Genomic DNA, 18,385 nt, shown 5'->3' with positions numbered 1-18,385 from the left:
ACAGAGCCTGCACCCCAACCCTCTGCCCCATCCCTGAAGCACCTCCCACACTCCAAACCCCTCGGCCCCATCCCTGCCACACATCACCTTCATACTGGTGTACATAACAAAATTCATTCTTCACATGGATGGGAAAAATTAGAGGGAACATTGAAAGGAATGTTTGAGACTCTTCTGATAGGATATTAGGGATTGGAATGGAAACCCCTCCGAAGTCACTTGCTCTGGCAAAGCAATCAAGGAGGTTTCTACTGATTCCTCGGTCTCCCAGGAGGAATGTTAGCTCCAGAATGATTATAATGCAGCACTAAGTTACACAGTTTTGTTAAATCACCAAAGAGATTGTTGTTCCCTGTTGGAATTTTTCCCCTCTGAAACCCTCAATGTTGTGGGTAGCAGATATTATACTACGCTGAAGTAATACGGTCACCGCACAAGAAACGTGGCATCAACACAAGGAAGCAGCTTTTCGTTTAAACACAGTGTGATTCTTAATGAAAGATGTTCAAATCTGATAGGGGGTGAGCAAAGATCAGTGCCAGAGCATGGCAGCCTGTTAAGTTAACTCTGCTGTTTCCTGTGGCCACACAAATACCAGCAGCCAAGGTCCCTGCTTATTTGGATTTAATGTGTCCTCCAGCAAACAGATCACCACATTCACCCCTGAAATTGGATTTACCTCAATGACCTTCCGCTCTACCTCAGCACCATCTACGTAGTAAACATCTGTGATGATACGTGTGACAACTGTGCGCACTTCACGGATGGTTCGCATGTGGCGATGCTGGACGTGGCCTCGGGGTGGCTGGGGCAGGTTAAACTCCTCCTCTCCCTGAAATAACAAAATGAACTAATAAACATGAAAGTAAGCCACCCCACTGCACAAATATTTTTGTTGTGCAATTCTGTGAGCACCATGTTACCAGGAGACAACATTCAACAAACTGTTTTAACACCAGACTCTGATCAAATTTCTGCCACGATTCCACACACAGGCTTCTCCACAACGTTCTTGATTCTGGGCTGCCTCAGGACTGTTGTGCAGAGGACTTCATAAATTGTTCAAGGTAATGGAAGCCCAATTCAGCCTGCTACACAATACTTGCAGCTGGAAGCCCGTGCTGTTGCAAAAGTGAGGCAGTTGGGTCAAGTAATCCACTATCTGTGCAGTGTCCCTCATATAACCAATGCAACTGTTGCATGCAAATTAGCTGTAGAGTAAAGGTAATGATTGGCTGAGTTACATCTGATATCACAATAGTCTAGGACAGCGGTTCTCAAACTTTAGCAACCTGAGGACCCCGACTTCTATTTAAAAATTTTCACGGACCCCCAAGCCTACTGATGTTATTTACATTTGAAGAAGAAAAAAATTCCGTGTTCATGAAAAGCTCTATTATTAATTTGTTTATAAACTATTGTACCACTAAAAAATTATTATTTATTAGACAGAGATACCCAGACACATTTATGTAAGGAACTATTCTAGCTGTTTAGATTTAATGATAATAAAAATAAAGAAAACTTCATAAAAAAAACCACACAAGCTAACAAAACATTAAGGCAAAGGATGTTGTTGTTTTGCCGAAACAAGATCACAAACGTTTGGCTCGTTGGTGGAAAGTTGTATTCTTAGATCTGCTTCTACAGTCAGTCGGTTTCTGTAGTTTGATTTCACATATAAAAGTGCAGAGAATGCCCATTCACATAAATATGTTGTGGGAAACGGCATTAAATACTTGAACGCTTTGGTTGACAGTTTGGCATAATCAAGTTTCAGACATAACCAAAAGTCTACCAGACTGTACTGACTGAAAATCAGTTTCAATGAGGTGTCACGTGAAAGATCCACAAGGCAATTTTCTTCAGATGAAGTTAAACTTTTGGTGGTGTTGACATCTAACATTGAATGGATCCCGGATCCAATTGTTACTGGAATCGGGAAAAGGAAAATAATCCCTGAAGTTGTTCTTCAAAACCTGCAAATGTTCAATAAGAACGTTTTGTATTTCATCACACAGCTTTTCTTCGGACATTTCACGAAAATCATTCAGCATTGGAAATGATTCATACACACAGTTCTGAAGACAATTTGACCATAAAGTCCAATTTTTTAAATCAGCACTTCCACTGTGTCTTCAACTTTAAGTATTGGGCGCAGCTACCCCTGGTAGGCTCAAATTTAGTCCATTCAAATAGGTGAACATATCTGCCAAGTACGCTACCATAACTAACCACAAAAAATCACAGATATGCTTGCTCAGTTGAAATGTCGTATCTATGAAAAATATTCATATTTCATCATACAACTCAAACAAGCGGTTGAGTACTTTCCCACGAGACAACAAACGCATTTATGAATGTAAAAGAAGCTGTTTATGATCGCTACTCATGTCATCGCAAAGGGCATTAAAGATGCACGAATTTAGTGGATGAGCTTTAATAAAGTTGACCACTTTCTCCACCTCATCCAGCGTTGTCTTCAGTTTTCCTGCCATTTTTCTGGCAGCTAATGCTTCTCATGGTATACGCTAATGATTCCACATAACTGTAGGTATGAGATCCTTAACGCGTGCAATGAGTCCGCTGTACTTTCCTGACATTGCACGAGCCTCATCAGTAGGGATTCCTACACATTTTGACCACTTGATTTCATTTGTTATTATGAAATCATTCAGATTATTAAAACACAGCTTCAGGGGTAGTATGTGTTGGTAATGCATGGCAAAATAGGAAATCTTTGTTAATTTTACTGTCAAATTCATATCAAATGAATGCCAGCAAATTAGCATTGCCAGAAACATCTGTACTTTCATCCAGTTGCAGTGAATAATATTGGCTTTTGTATACCCTTGTAATTAACTGCTCTTTTATATTCACAGACATATCTTTGATTCTACAGGTGACAGTGTTGTTGGATAGTGAGATCAAATTTCAATCTTTTGCAGCTTTATCCCAAAGCATTGCACTGGTCATTGCTTTTGCAGCAGGCAGAATTAGTTCCTGTGCAATAGTGTGAGGTTTCCCTGCCTTTGCTATTAGTAGGGATACTTGATAAGAAGCAAACAACCTTTTTGTTATCAATTTCTGGCTTGCACATAGTTTTCGCTGCTTGTTTTGGAAAAATTCGAAAGATTGGTTCACATTTTGCTTATATTTAGTTTCTAGATGCTGGTGAAATTTGGCTGTTTCATGCATTCGTTGGATAATAATTCATAACAGAGGACACACTGTGCTTTCTGCCAGTCTTCAGAATCTGAACTTGTAAATCCAAACAATAAATATTCGTCACAGTACTTATGTATTTTGCATTTTAGTTCAAGTGTTTGAGTAGTTTCACTCAAGCATGATGCACCTTCACTTGAGTCACCATTATTTTTACATTTTAACCAGCGATCCATAATTAATTATTGGCACGTAAAATAATGTCAAAAAGTGTATAAAAACAGAAAATGCATGTATAATATGATACCACAAAACAAGGGTAAGAACATGAGCTTCAACGCACAGGTGCCGACTTCTAATTTTTCCTAGGAGTGCTTAACCCCTGTTCAGCCCCAGGCCCCACCCCCACTACATCCCCGCCTCTCCTCTTCCTGCCCCCTCCCCCAAACAAGCCCCATCCACGCTCCTCCCCCGCCCTCCCAGCGCCTCCTGTTGATCAGTGGGGCCGGCAGCCCTGGACATGACTTGCGGACCTCCTGAAGTACCCTCACAGACCCCAGTTCATGAAACACTGGTCTAGGACACTTGGCAAGTCATAGATACATGCCTTACTGTAGCTGAAAGCCTGTGGTGTCACACTGATGTAATATGTCAAATCAAAATGGCTGAAAACTTAAAAACGGAACAGTCACACACAGTGAATCCCAATGCTGATTGAACCTAGTGACATTCTGAACAAAAAGAACTCTCAAACATGCTCCTAGCGGTTTCCATTGTTTCACACTGAATCAGATATTCTACAAAGCAGAGTGACCCACAGAGGGACAACCTGAAATATTATATAGTGTAAGTCAGCAAAGTTGAAGACAAATATTGGTATTAACTAGACTGCTTAAATTAAAAGAAGTGTGGTAGGGAGTCTTCAAGCACCCTGGTAAAGTCACAAGTTGTCATGGCACAGGCTGAAAGATTCTAGAAACAGGAGGAAGTTAAGATCACCAAAATACATTTATTGGTTAAAGTTGGGAATGAAGTTGCCTTTCCTTTCTGGGCATTGCTTATTGGGGTTGGGGTGTCTCAACAAAACATCTAGGATGCAAGTCAGAGTTTCCTGCTGTGGCCCACTCAGTCACGTCATCTCCCCACTCCATCTCATTTCTCCTTTCTCACCTCTCTCTTTCTGGCTTACACGGTCAAGACAAATCTACTCTTGCAACACTGCTGCAAGCCCCATGACCAGACAGGCAAGCTAAAAAGCAATGCCTTAAACAGCTTGATGCCGGTAAAAGTTTGCCCGGTCTTGGAAAGGTGGATACAACTGTGTGACAAGTCTTGGCTGTGACAGCAGAAGTGCTCTTTGCTATTCTTTCCCTTTTGGGTGAGTTTGTCTTGTTTCATCTTACAAAGAAGTAGGGTCAGACTTCAACAGTAACAAGAGCTCAGGACCATCCAAATGAACTTTTTCTTTTCCTCCAAAAAGGACAGTCAATTGTTTAAATGAAAGCCTTACATAATTCTTTATGTTTCAATAGCTTTAGCTGTTTTCCTTCTTCTGTGTTTAATAAAAAGGTTTTTAATGGCAATTGTTATAATGAGAGGAAGCCAATGATAACTTGATTCAGAATCCCAAAACCACAAAACTGTTTAATGTGAAAGTAAGATATTTTAACAGCTTAACACTTGTTGGATATGAGATGCCCCCTTATCAAAATATTACCAACCAGTGCTCTGGAAACAGAGCAGAATATGTAAAAAGCCTTAGGAAACAGGAGCTCTCTTCCCATAGTGTTTCCAGTCCAACAACAGCCCTTGTACCTTGCACAGGAAGCTAGGTGATTAAACGGGAACATCCAGATCATATTCAGCTTCTCCTTGAGGTAGTCCAATGGCAAGGGTGCCACAGGACTGAAGTAAATGGAAGGAGCCAAAGCTGGATGTGATGGAAACTATGAAAATAACCAGTTGGGTCAATTCAATCTGCATAAGTTTATCAAGGAATCTTCTTGCCCAATAAGTCATATCCCGGGCCCTGTGTCTCCTTCTGATTTGGAGTTTGCCAGAGAATTCACCAGTTGCTTTCATTTAAAACCACCACATATTTTCTAGCCCTTATGGTTGTGAAGAAACCTTCAGAATGTGACCCCAATGCTGTGGTCTTCTCAGGTATGCACACTTCCTTAAAATAGTTCTGAGGCTTTGGTCAGTCCATTACATTCCTCTCACTGGGTTCATCTCAGGAGGAAAATTTAATAGAACAACATTTTAAAGGTATTTCTTTCCAGGAACACTCCATGAACATGCTTATCCATGGCTATTGGATGAAGTCACAGTGATAAGGGCTGGTTGCGTGCAGAAGAGTTCAAACCCCTTCCCTCAAGAAGTTACTTCCACCCCTGCCCAGCAGAGAGAGGGAAAGAGGAAATGTATTACCTTACCTGTATCCTGGGTACAAAAAAGCAACAGTCACCAGCCATACACCTCCCCAGGTGACAGATGCCCAACATTCCACTACACAGCTCTCCCCACCCACTGAGACTACTTCTCCATTGCAGTTTTGGTACCTTCAAACTTTAGGGCTGAGGATGCAAAGTAAAACCACCAGAAGGATACTGTACTGACTGGAGTATTATTTCCATATCTAATGCGGTAAAGTCTTCAATTTCAGAACCCAGGGGCTTGAAACTACATAAAAGCGACCTGAGCTCTTGCTCATTCTCACCTGGCTGTGCAGAGACTCAGTGTCATCTCCAGGGGCATTCACAAGCTTCTCCCCACTCTCCTCAGTTTGGACCTTGGCATCCTGTTGGCCAGGCCTTTGCCCAGCCATGCTCGTTCCCACTTCTATCTGGCTGCTCACTCCCGTCACTGTCTGTGTTGCTGCTGACACAGCTGCTGAGGCCAAAAGAGAACCTCCTGTAGTTTGGACCTCTTTGTTACTGGTGCCAGCCCACATCTGCTGGCTTTTATCCCTCTCTTGGGCTGCCAGAGCCTTACTCAGCTTCTCCTGTGTGCTCTTCCCTTCCTTTTCCAGATCTCTTTCAATATCAACTTCCATAGCCTCTCCCTCTTTTGCATGGGATGGCAGATGTCCGGAGTCCTGCTCTGTGGGCTGAGAAACTTTAATTTCCCCACAAGGGGTGTGCTTCTGACACTGTTGCCAAGCTTCAGGATCATCATGCAGTTCCTCCTCCTCCTGTGTGCTTGGGAAACTGAACAGGTTCCCCCTGCAAACCAATCACATGCAGATCAATATTAAGATGTTCAAAGCAATGGGTGCCCAAGCACCCACCACACGCAAGCAGGACTCCGAGGCTTTTTATGTGATGTTCATTTAATAATCTGTCGGGAGTGCGTAAGAATCACTTGGTTTTATGCATTGGGAACAGATTAACTGGTGGTTCTACTACAACCTTCCTGTAGCTAAACACAGCAGTGTTCCTCTAAGTGCCAATGTTCCTTTGAAATGTCAGCACCTCCAAAGTTACCCAACCCGTGGCAAAGATGACACTTAGCACAAACTAAAGCATTAACTGAAGTGTGTTTTGCTCCAGGTATCCGATACCAGCTAGACACAGCCCCACTGGTAGTTATCCAATCTTCAGGAACCATCACACTTTACTGTACCATTCCTTTGGTGTTACAGTGGCTAAGGACAATGAGAAAAGTAACTTGGAGACGATGTAGAGGAGCAAACACTAATATTTTCTCAAGTTTTGACTAGACTTTATCTACCTTTTGCTGACTGGCCATTTGCCCCAACCTACTCCCACACTGATTCTCAGTCTCTTCACCTCAGCCTCACTTCACACATACCCCTCATGCATTCCTTCTCTCCTTCTTTTCTCCTGCTCTATCCCTGTCACCCCACTCCCTTTCCTTGTATTGCCATTTGGCTAAACCCCATTCTACCCCCACCAAAAAAAAAAAAAGGTAGTGAACCAAACATGGCATTTGCTAGTATCTCATCCTTTTGTCTGTCTTGTCTAGATAGACTAATCTTCTCAGGGCAGGGACTACCTACTGCTCTGTGTTTGTATAGTGTCTAGTACTATGGGGCTTCAATCTTGGTAAGTCCATAGGCACTGCTGTAACAAACATGATTAATAATACTGTACACAATGTATGTTAATCTGCTGTATGTGAGAGCCCATACCCCTGTAACCTCACTCCCCAATCAACAGATGTTAAGCAAGGTGCAGGAGTGAAAAGCTTCTGGGTGCTAGTGGCTTACACAGTTATACTGCATTGTCATCTAACAGCTACCAGTAAGCACCTCTATAACCCTTTCATTTTAATTTGGCGATAGCCAGCTGCATGTGTGACAAAAAAAAATTACTTGGAAAAAACAAGAAACAATAGCTGATATGGTAGCAAATAAGACCATGCGATTTTTGCAAGGATAAGCAAAGGGCAGGAAGGCAATAGCCCTTGTACGGATGGCTTCTGAATGACCCCACCTACAACACTGTCTTCGGCTCTGGGCATCTCACCCAGCAGGAATCCTCACATCAAACTTCAAAGCTAGAGAACACAGCTTGGTTACTGCATGACCCACACTTACCAGTCATATTACTGAGTACATGCACACAGTGCCCCCCCCATCTTTCTCTAGAGGTCACCCCAGAATCAGTGACACAGCACAGGGCTCCTAAAGGGACATGGGACCTCACTACAGGGCCAAACAAGAATAAAACGCAAAGCTCTATACCTAAATGGAGAAGCAGGAAGATCATGACCTCTGGCCTCATCCTCTCGTCGTACTTCACAGACACGACTAAACACAGACAGTGTCTTCTGTGAGCTAGTTGTAGAGATTAAAGAAACAGGTCACAATCACAGGAACTAGGAAAGTACTGTCATTGGAAAGGAGAAATGTCTAAAATCACTAGAACCAACAAAAGACTGGCCTTTAGGCTGATTAATTTGTTGTGCCATAAATCAGCAAAGCAGCTGGAGTTGGTCAGAGCTCTCCAGGGTCAAGACACAACTCACAATTGTAAGAAGTTGTTGCCTACTTCCTTTATCTCGGGCTCCTTCTTGCCAGCCAGGAGAAACTCAGTAGCTTGAGACAGTGCAATAAGCATGATGTCAGCATTACACTAGCTTTCGAGAAAGTACAGTATCATGGTCCAGTACTCCCTCGCTGCCACAAGGTGGCGATATTAGATCATTTGCACCTTACATTTTAATACCCTCCTCTTCCCAGTGAGAGCTGATAATAGCTTTCATGACACAGCAAAAAAACACCTGAGATGACAAGCTCGCAACACACTTGAAAGGTCAAACTCACCACACAACTAGAAAGCTTCCCCACTCTCAGAAAAATGAGTGATGGCAACGCTCACACACAGCAGGCAATTCTGTGGCAAAGGTCTCTTAATAGCACTTATTTCAGGATTCCGCCCCCCAAACAATCTGAATCTTTCACAACCAAATCCTGGTGGGTCACCATTTTAGCCCCTCCACTCTTGCCAGGGCCCCATGGGGCCAAGAAAGGCAGGAAGTTAGCAGGAAGCCCCCAGGCCAGAATAAAATGGCAGGTGGGGGCACCTGAACCAAGGCAAGTGCCTTGCACCAGAAGCATCACTGCAGGTGGCAAGGGGTTAAGTCAAAAGCAGTGGCTGAGCCAGCTCCATGCTGCTGGGTCTCATTTTTATTTTTCCTGCTGTTAGTAGATGATCATTTCTCTCATTACCAAGAACTGTGTGTTCAACCACTCTGCTTGGCAACAAGCAGTAGTTACCTGGCAACAGCTCCACCAACAGCAGAGGATCCATTTTTCCTTTCACTGGCTGCAGGCTCTGAAAGAGATGGGGGAGGGGAGAAAGAATCCTGTTAGCATCACACCTGAACAGCCTTCCTGCCCCCATGAGCTCTGCAGCTAGAGGGGATGAGCAACAGAAGAGAAGATAGGTATGAAACCATCCCATCCCCCCTCAACCAGCCATTTCAGCTTCCCACTGCAACCCTCAGCCTGTATGAATACTCGAGCATATTACATAGATTGAGCAGAAGAGCAGCATTCAGATACTGAAGTTACACTTTTCTCAAGAGAACCGACTGGGATCACATCTCCTAATTGCCCCCCAACTCTGTTGAAACACACAAACTTAGCTTCCTGCCGTAGGAACGTCTCCCCCCACCTGGAAGTGCCTCTGCTTCACTGCAATGCCAATGGGACATGAGCTCCCCTCCCCCACCTAAGTGGGTCTCTACACCCCTCTCAGCTGCAGGACACACTATTTTCTTAGACATTACTGTGCAATGGAACTAAAAAAAGGATTCCTGTGAGAGGAAGCCAGCAGCTCTCCAAACGAATCTGATTCCAAACCCTTGTCAAGTGACTGGCACTGGGTGGGGTATCCCAGGGTGAGGAGACGGTCAGCACCTACATATTCCCCAGTTTTCCATTCCCTTACTTTCCAGACTGAAGGGCAGACTCCCCTCACTCTCCTCGCTCACAGGGGTAGCAAGGTTCATTCGAAGACACAGTTTTCCATCAGCCTCAGGAGCTGCATCAGAATCCCCCTTTTCACACTCTTCCAACACATCTGCTGATGCCATAGCGCTCTCCACAGTGACATCATTGGTCCCAATACTGCCCTCTGCTGTGACATCGCTGGTTATTATGGTTCTATCTGGGCAGCTGCCATCCACTAAAATGAGAAAGGAAAGAAGGCACAAAATACAAAGTGAAAATGGCCAGTGTAGTGTTTGCTGCATTGGGTTCAGCTCCCTGTGGGTGCCTAGGAGTGGTGCAATTATATGCTTCAGTGGCAAATAGCATAGCAGTGGACATTCCTATCAGGCTGCCCTTAAGAATGTCTCAGGGATTCAGTTCTGTAGTAGTGACAACAGCCTTAGCCAAAGGCCAACTAGTTCCATCATCCACTATAGACACCACTATAGAAGTCAACTGCTAAGTTGGACATCACAAGGGATGCTGCCTGATAAGGCAAAAAATGTATATACAGGAAATGATCTTGCCTTAGTAAAAGGCAAGGATTTGGACTAGGAGGGCCTTTTGAGTCCTGCTGTCAGGAGCCTATGACTGACAGCACCATGCATATAGAATTCATGGCAAGAAGACAAGACAGGCACACCCACCTGTGGTACAGTAGAGACTACATATAAAGGGGGAAATGTTTGGTTGAATGAGTGAGTGACCAAGGTCAGAGTACCAATGGGAAACTGTGACAGGTGAACATGCCCTGCTCACAGCACAGGGCCAGCCAATGCCAGCTCCTAAATTAGGTTTAAGGCTTTAATCAAGTCCTGTATCAAGACTCAAGTCTGCTTCCATTTCAAATCGAGGCCATTCTATTCAAACTCACCGATAGGAGTGCTGTGTCTTCTGGGTCCCATTTTAAGCTGTCCAATAAGAGATGGGGTCACACTAGTCAAGGGCTGAATGACATCACCTTCCTTTGGCAAAGTGAAATGAAACAGGGTTCCTTAAAGAGAGACGCAGAATTAGTGATCTGCAGGAGAGGTCTGTATCTGAATATACGTGGCAAGCACTGGAGCTCACTAGGGATGGGGACGAGTTCATCCTGCTTCTGCAGCGAACTGGGACACCCCAGTGCGGTGTTTGGAGAATAGATTCAGTGAGTGCTCTCCAATAAGTAAGTTACTGATCTCAAACCGACCACTCCACTGAATAGCTTTTCTGAATCTAAGGTCTTCACAGCTCATGTCTTTCTACCCTACAAATCTGTCATCCCAGAAAGAATTCCCCAGTGGGAGACTTGGCCACAACCATAGCTTCATACGCCTTCCTCCACACTCTAACAAAAGGAGAGATTAATTATGCAAATGTGGGTAGTGGTTTTGTAATGTGTAGAAAGGAGTGTTGTGTTCAAGGTATGCCCGGCACTGTAACAGAAAAAAGGGTGGAAGAAGAGAGGGCAGGAATGCAGGTTAGGACTGAAGTGCATTAGAAGAGCTGTGTGGGAGGGAAGGAGAAGCTTGAAATAATACTCTGAAGATAAAGCACTATTTTGAACAAGTGCAGAAAGCTTTACAAATCTTAAACTTACACAACAGCTGGCTGCCCTCTATACAGGTCTAAATACATTTCTGAGAAGTGACAGCTTGACATTTAAAAGAGTTAGAGAGCACAGCCACAAAAGTTTCCCTGGATAAAGAAACCTGAAGGAAATAAACTGAGAAAAAAACATTGCTGAAAAATGACTACCAACTAATTTTATATTATTTAGAATTTTCAACTACGAGACATAGCTTGCTAGGGATGGGGAAGTACCAGAAACTATACCTATTTGGTGGCAATTGAATAATTTAAGGCTGTCACAGCATAAGGGGTTGCTACCATAGAATCTGATTTCACTGTGTCGCAGAACAAATGGAGCCCTTATGACATGGCTTTCATGAGTGGAATGATAAGATAATCCCCTGAAAGGTAAGTCTCTTTTCTCAAATAAAAGTTTAGTGTTTTTTTTTTAAATAATGTTTAAGTCACATTTAGATTCAGAAAAGCTATTCAAACCTTCTTGCAAACTGAATTATCTTGGAGAATACACAACTGAGTGCAGCAAGGCTAATGGAGCATAAGAAATTCAAGAAAATTATTGTTTCATTACTAAGAGTTCTTCATATTTGACTTTTATATTCAATAACTATAAAAAAAGTTGTTACAATGCTTTAAGAATTAAGGATGGTTAAGGCCTTGTCTACACGACAGTTTTGTCAGCAAAAGGCAGCTTTTGTTGACAAAACAGTGGAGATATACACACTACAATGCTCCTGCTGACAAAAAACTCTCCTGCTTTGCCGACAAAATAAAACCAAGTTAGATTGACAAAGCATCAGTGCAGACACTGTTTGTTACACTGCTGTAACTGGCCTCCAGGAGGTATCCCACAATGCCCACCGTGACTGCTCTGCTCACTGTTTTGAACTCCGCTGCCCTGCGCCCAGCTACACAAGCACGTGCCCCTCCCCTTTCAAAGCCCCAGAAAGTTTTGAAACTGCTCAGCCTGGAAAGTTCACATAGCTACTGCCCAGCTGAGCATGCTGGCTCCCAGCAGCAAATGCACTCCTGCCTGGACTACAGGGGAGAGGGTGGATCTCCTGGGGCTGTGGGAGAACTCTGAAGGAATCATGGAATCAAAACATTAACATTGAATCCTGCTCTCCCTGGCACTAGGACCACAGTGGCAGGGAGGCAGGACAGATTGCTGCAGGCAGGAGGGGGGTGGGGAAGAGACTCCTGATGCGCTGTGCAGAGCCAGGGAGGGAGGTGGGGACTGATGTCAGGGTTGGGAAGACAGGTGGACACCAGCTGTCTGTGCACCAGTTTCTGGCTCAGGATTGGTTGCTTCTGGCTGCTGTCTGAACTTAGAGAGACAGCATGCCACACTCTCCCTGAACACACACACACTCTCTCTCACACACACACACACACACACACACAGGAAGCCCACAGAAGTGTGTTAGTATTCAGCAATGTCAGCTGATCATATTACCAAGTGCTACTTTAAAAAGTGATTTACAATGTGTTACTTTTCAGGCACACACAACAATCATTACATGGTTCCTAGCATGGTGCAAACAAACGATGCCAGCCTCAGCACACACAACACCACACGTTACTGTGGCTCAGTGTTAATATGCTCCTTGAAGGCATCCCCCAGCCAAACAGCCCACCCCTGTGCTCCCATTATAGCCTGGTGTTCATAACACACAGCACAATATTGAACACAGTGCAGGATCCAGGCTCTCTGACAGAGATGGCTGGCTCGCAGGTTACCAGGGCAGTTGAAAAGCGGCTGGCAACCTAGTAGGATAGCCATGGAATGATGGGATTGAGCAACCGTCATCATGTGATGCTGTACCTGCCCCCATAAGGCATTGCAACCCATCCCAAAGCACCCTGTGACCAGCTGCACAGTGGGATAACTATCCACAGTGCACTGCTCCGTGTCGATGCAAGAGCTGCTATTGTGGATGTGTTCCACTGACACAAGATGCATAGTGTGGAGATGCAACAGCAGTTTAATTACAGCAGTGGCTGTATGTTGGTGTAATTTGCGTTGACAAAACTCTGTAGCGTAGACAAGGCCTAATTCAATAGTAGCAGAGTAAAAACAAAATCAACCACAAATTACCTGGCAATCACAATGACTGCTTAACCACACTGGGGACAACAGCTGGGAAAAAATGGTTCCTAACCTGTTCTGTAATGTTATTCTCCAAGATGTGTTGCACATGTTCAGTCCATTCCACTCAAGGTGTGCACACCCAGTGTGTCAGATCAGATTTTTCTTTTAGCACAGGGGTGGGCAAACTTTTTGGCCCGAGGGCCACATCAGGATTGCAAAACTATATGGAGGGCCGGGTAGGGAAGGCTGTGCCTCCCCAAACAGTCTGGCCCCTATCTGCCCCCTCCCACTTCTCACCCCGATTGCCTTCTTCAGAATCCCTGACCCATCCAACCCCCCTGCTCCTTGGCTCCTGGGACCCCTGCCGCTAACTGCCCCCCTATCCACCCCCCCCCTTCTCCCTGTCCCGACTGCCCCAATCCCTATCCACACCCCCGACAGCCCCCCCACCCGAACCCCCAACCCATTCAACCCCCCCTGCTCCCGGACTGCCCTTCCGGAACCCCCAACCAATCCAACCCCACCCCCCGCTCCCTGTCCCCTTACAATGCCGGAACCAACCACGCCACCGCACTGCCCAGCAAGAGCGGCGGGCCAGAGAGCTGGCGGTGCAGTGCGGCGCGCTCAGGCTGCGGGGAAGGGGCCGAGGGCTAGCCTCCCTGGCTGGAGCTCAGGGGCCGGGCAGGACGGGCCCGCGAGCCAGATGTGGCCTGCGGGCCGTAGTTTGCCCACCTCTGCTTTAGCACTACCCATCAGAGCAATGCATAGCCCTTCGCTTCCTCATAGTGCTGCACAATGGTATAAAGGGCAGAGCTTTCCCCGACCCTGCTTAGTTTCCTCTTACCAGACAGACTCCAGTATAGAGAGGAAGGAGGGTGGGTCGTGGAATGGATATGCAAAGCACATCTCAAAGAACAACAGTTATAGGACAAGTTAGGAACCGTTTTTCTACAATTGATTGCACACGTCCATTCCACTTCAGGGGATTTAAAAGCAGTTCAACCTGGAGGTGGGATTGGAATCTACCTAAATAATCATTGAAGGACACGTCCAAGTTTGGCATGGTCTCTAGCCTGTTGAGAGATGGCACAGTGAGATGCAAAAGAATATACTGACGACCAAGTTGCAGCTCTAAAAAAGTCCTGTATAGGTATTTGAGCTAGAAATGCTACAGAAGATGCTTGTGATCTCATTGAGGGCACTGCTAGTGTAGTTACAATGGCAACGCTGTAACAAACATACGCAGGAGGAAATCTATAACGAGATTCTTTGAGAGGAGACTGGATCCTATCCGTGACTATCACGAACTGTTGTGAGGATGACCTAAACGATTTAGTCCTGTCCAAGTAAAAAGCTAACACTCTCCTGACATCCTGAGTGTTAAGTCTCTCCTCATCCTTATGAGTCAGAGGCTTAGGAAAGGAAGTATACTACTGATTGATGGAGACGTGAGAAACCACTGTGATGAGAAATCTTGTGAGGACAAGGTACTTACGCCCTCATCCAAAAGACTGTATATGGCTGGTCAGATACTAGGGCTCTCAATTCTCCTGATCACCTCATAGAGGTAACTGCCACCAAAAAGGCTGCCTCCATTGAAAGATGAAGCAACAGGTGGCCAGCGGTTCAAAGGGTGGACCCCGTATCATAGTTAAGATTTAAGTCTTGAGGAGGAATAGGACTCTCTACTTGGGGATATACCCTGAACAGATCCTTCAAAAACCTGGGTGATGGGGGATTGGAGAAAAGTGAGTGATCATCAAGTGCAGGGCGGAAAGCGGAGATAGCTGCCAGGTGAACCCTGATGGAAAGACCATGTATAACACATAGTCCAGAACATGCTGTATAGGTGCCCAGACAGGAGAACCATTTTTTTTTGCTGAGATCACAAGAAGAACCATTTTCACTTAGCAAGTAAACATACCTAGAAGGTTTACTGCTATTCGTGAGTAAATTCTGCATATCCCTTGAACACCTGAGGCATTAATCATGGAACATGCAGGCTGTAACATTAAGGACAACTAGGCTGGGATGAAGGAGACTATCATGGTCATGTGAGATCCGGTGTGGCTCTGGTGTTAATGTTAATGGAGCGCTGGTTGCAAGGCTCAGCAGACTGGAAAACCAATACTGACAAGGCCATGCCAGTGCTGAGGAACATGAGAGCATGTTCTTTAACACTACTCTGGGAATGAATGGAACTGGAGGGTAAGTATACATAAGTTTGTCTTTCCAGGTAACAGGAAAGCATCCATCAGGGACCCGGGACCGTGGCCTGATCTTGAACAAAATTAGTGACACTTTCTGTTGTGATGAGCTGCAAATAGGTATATGTGGAGAACCACCCCTCCCACCCCACCCCCACCAACCTGTGGTAGTATGGGTCCAAACACTTAGGAAGTGGGATAACTTGTTAGAAAAAACAGGGCTAGGATATAAGGTAAACTGGTAAGCTGTCCTCAAACAAGGCAGTCAAACAGACTGCATGGCATTCTCACGCTGTCTGGATGACTCTCAAAGCAGATGAAAAATGAGGGGGTGGGGGGGTGTCTCTTCCTATGACTCTTCCAGTCCCACCAAGACTGGTCAGGTTACATAGGCAAAAAGAGTTGGTAACCGTAAAATGACTGAGGATGGAATTGCTTCTTTTTAGGGAGTGGAGCATAAATCTCCAAAGACTTAAACTCTACAGTCTCAAGGGGTACTGTGATCATCAGTCTCCTGGGGGGAAAAAGGGCTAGACCCTCAAAGGAGAGATCCACAGCTGGTCCAACAGATTATCCAGGAAGACCTGATGACTGGACCCATGAACACTTACATATTGTGACAGCAGATGCCATGGCCACAGTTGCAGTCTCTCTCTCTCTCTCCAGGCTGCTTTGGATGAGGCAGAGGTCCTAGCCACCAGCTTTCCCTCATCCATTACTGCCTGAAACTCTTTTCTGGCATTCTGATAACCTGTCTGCCATTTTGAGAACATTGTACCAGAGGGAGAAATCTTATCTTCCCAGCACGGCTTGCTGGTTCAGGATATGGAATCCACTGCTGTAGATGAGTTTCTTTGCCTCTCAACTTTGGGTTAGAAGCAGGCTGCCAGTCATGCTCCTTCTCATTCACTGCCAAACCACCAAGGACTCTGGTAGTGGTGGGGTGTGTGTAAAAGTGGTCATACCCCAGTCAGGAGCCAAGGTACCTCCGTTCAATCCTTTTGACCACTGCTGATAGAGAAGATGGTGTTTGCCACAAAGCACTCCTGGAATGGCCTTGTTTATGGGGACAGCAATGCAGGAGGGCCCTGTTGAAACCAAAATATCCACCACATGATGTGAGCTCTCCTGAACCAGCTCCACTTGTATGTCTGGAGAGGAGGCCACCCTCTTCAACAGGTCCTGATATGCCTTGTAATTATCCTGAAGAGGTAAGGCCCCTGGACACTACCGCCTCATTGGGGAGGATGAGGAGGAAGCCAAAGCAGGTTAAGGTGGAGCCGCCAGTAACTTCTCCAATGGAGGTTCCACTGGGGCAGTTTACACGTGCTCAGTACCCAGTTCGGTACCAGCAGTGACTCTGCATGTCTCATAGCACGCACTATCCTGGCATTAGGAGTAGGGTGAGGGGAGGATCTGATGGTGGGAGGAAACCCCAATGAGTTCCAATATGGCCATTGGGAGAGCACTGGGCACCAATCTCTTCCATAGCAAGGATCCATGTTCCTTAACCAATGAGGAACTCCTGCTGGAAACCAAGGGCAAAAATCCTGGGATGGAGAATGACACTTCCTATCCAGAGGCTGATACACATGACAGTACTGAGGAAAGCATACTAGGCTTGTCTCTTGGCAGCACCAGGCAAAGAGGTGCAGGAGGGAGCAAAGCCAATCATGGTACTGATAGTTGATCTTTTCTGGAAGATAAGTCAGTCTAAGGGTTTATCAGCACCAGACAAGATGTCTCCTGAACCACTGGAGGGGCCAGTACCGAGAGGCACAGGAGATTCCAAGCAGCTGCATATGCCTCCAGAGGTTCCCTTGATACGGCTGCTATTGCATTGAAGGGGTTGGCACCACGAAGTGAGACAGTGCTCCAGCAACAGCTGAAGTCAACCACCCTACCTGAGGTGCTGTCAGCACCAGGGAGTGTCTCCTCTCTGAGGACCAGTTTCTCAGCTTCTTTGCTGGTTGATGGTGTTGGAAACCTTGATCTTTTGGAAGATGAGTCCTTCTAAGCATCCTGCCAATGATTCTTCCTTGGCACCAGGAAAGGAGAGTGGTGCTGAGACTCAAACATTCAAAGGACCACTTCTTATTGAGCAATCAGTCCTCACCCTGAGCAGAAAGCCTCCAAAGGTGGACACAAGACAGCCTCCATGAGAAGGTGACAAAGCCTCACCTTCCTATCTTTTCTAGTTTGGGGCATGAAGTCCCTGCAGATCTAGCACTTGTCTCAGATGACCCTTGCCAAGGCACTTTAGGCACTAAGAATGAGGTTCACTCACTGGCATAGATTTTCTGCAACCAGTGCAAGGTTTAAAGCCCGGAAACTGAGGCATCCCCAGGTACTGGGCATCAGGATCCAGAACAAGTGGGACTCTGCAAGATCTACTAAACTACGTTAAATCTACACTAACTATACAACTAATAAAATCACGTACCAATTATATACACAAGAACAATTTCCTTGAGAAAAAATGCTTGTAGAAGCAAGCTAACGCACTTTGACTACTGACCACAGGGAGCACGAAGAAACCATCACACAGCAGTACGAGACAGCAGATGACACATGCACTGCCTTGACAAGTACTACTAAGGGGAAATTCTCTGACACTGGTGCACCTGAAATGAAATGGACATGCACAATCATGCGCAATCACAAAGAATTTCTGATCCAGTATCTTACTAGTATTAAGGCTACTACCTCTTTTGCAATGTTCAGCCAATAGGGGACAACACAAAAACCCTTGACTGGGTCCGATTCCATCCAGTACAGGAAGCGATGCATGCTAAGAGAACATAATATCTGCTACGTTACACAACGCCAAGCAATAAAAACAACTGAAGAAGGGCAGAAGGAGCGTCCTGTTAATCCAAAGTAAGAGACCAG

The 18,385-nt window shown here is 45.4% G+C and overlaps 1 protein-coding gene across 4 annotated transcripts in view; it reads right to left on the bottom strand.

Moving 5' to 3' along the window:
- Positions 1 to 18,385, bottom strand: part of TP53BP1 (tumor protein p53 binding protein 1) — a 74,049-nt gene that overhangs the window by 21,130 nt on the left and 34,534 nt on the right. For all 4 annotated transcript variants that reach the window (XM_074966737.1, XM_074966735.1, XM_074966736.1 and 1 more), the window contains 6 exons: positions 10,500 to 10,619; positions 9,585 to 9,821; positions 8,909 to 8,966; positions 7,874 to 7,966; positions 5,885 to 6,389; positions 680 to 832 (listed from right to left, as the gene is read on the bottom strand). In XM_074966737.1, coding sequence (XP_074822838.1) covers positions 680 to 832; positions 5,885 to 6,389; positions 7,874 to 7,966; positions 8,909 to 8,966; positions 9,585 to 9,821; positions 10,500 to 10,619 — 1,166 coding nt within the window. The remainder of the gene's footprint in view (positions 1 to 679; positions 833 to 5,884; positions 6,390 to 7,873; positions 7,967 to 8,908; positions 8,967 to 9,584; positions 9,822 to 10,499; positions 10,620 to 18,385) is intronic.

The sequence above is a fragment of the Natator depressus genome, chromosome 10 (assembly GCF_965152275.1).
Source record: "Natator depressus isolate rNatDep1 chromosome 10, rNatDep2.hap1, whole genome shotgun sequence".
In the NCBI taxonomy this organism is placed as follows: domain Eukaryota; kingdom Metazoa; phylum Chordata; order Testudines; family Cheloniidae; genus Natator; species Natator depressus.
Note: the sequence above shows the minus strand (reverse complement) of the source record. Positions and strands in the feature narration are given on the sequence as shown.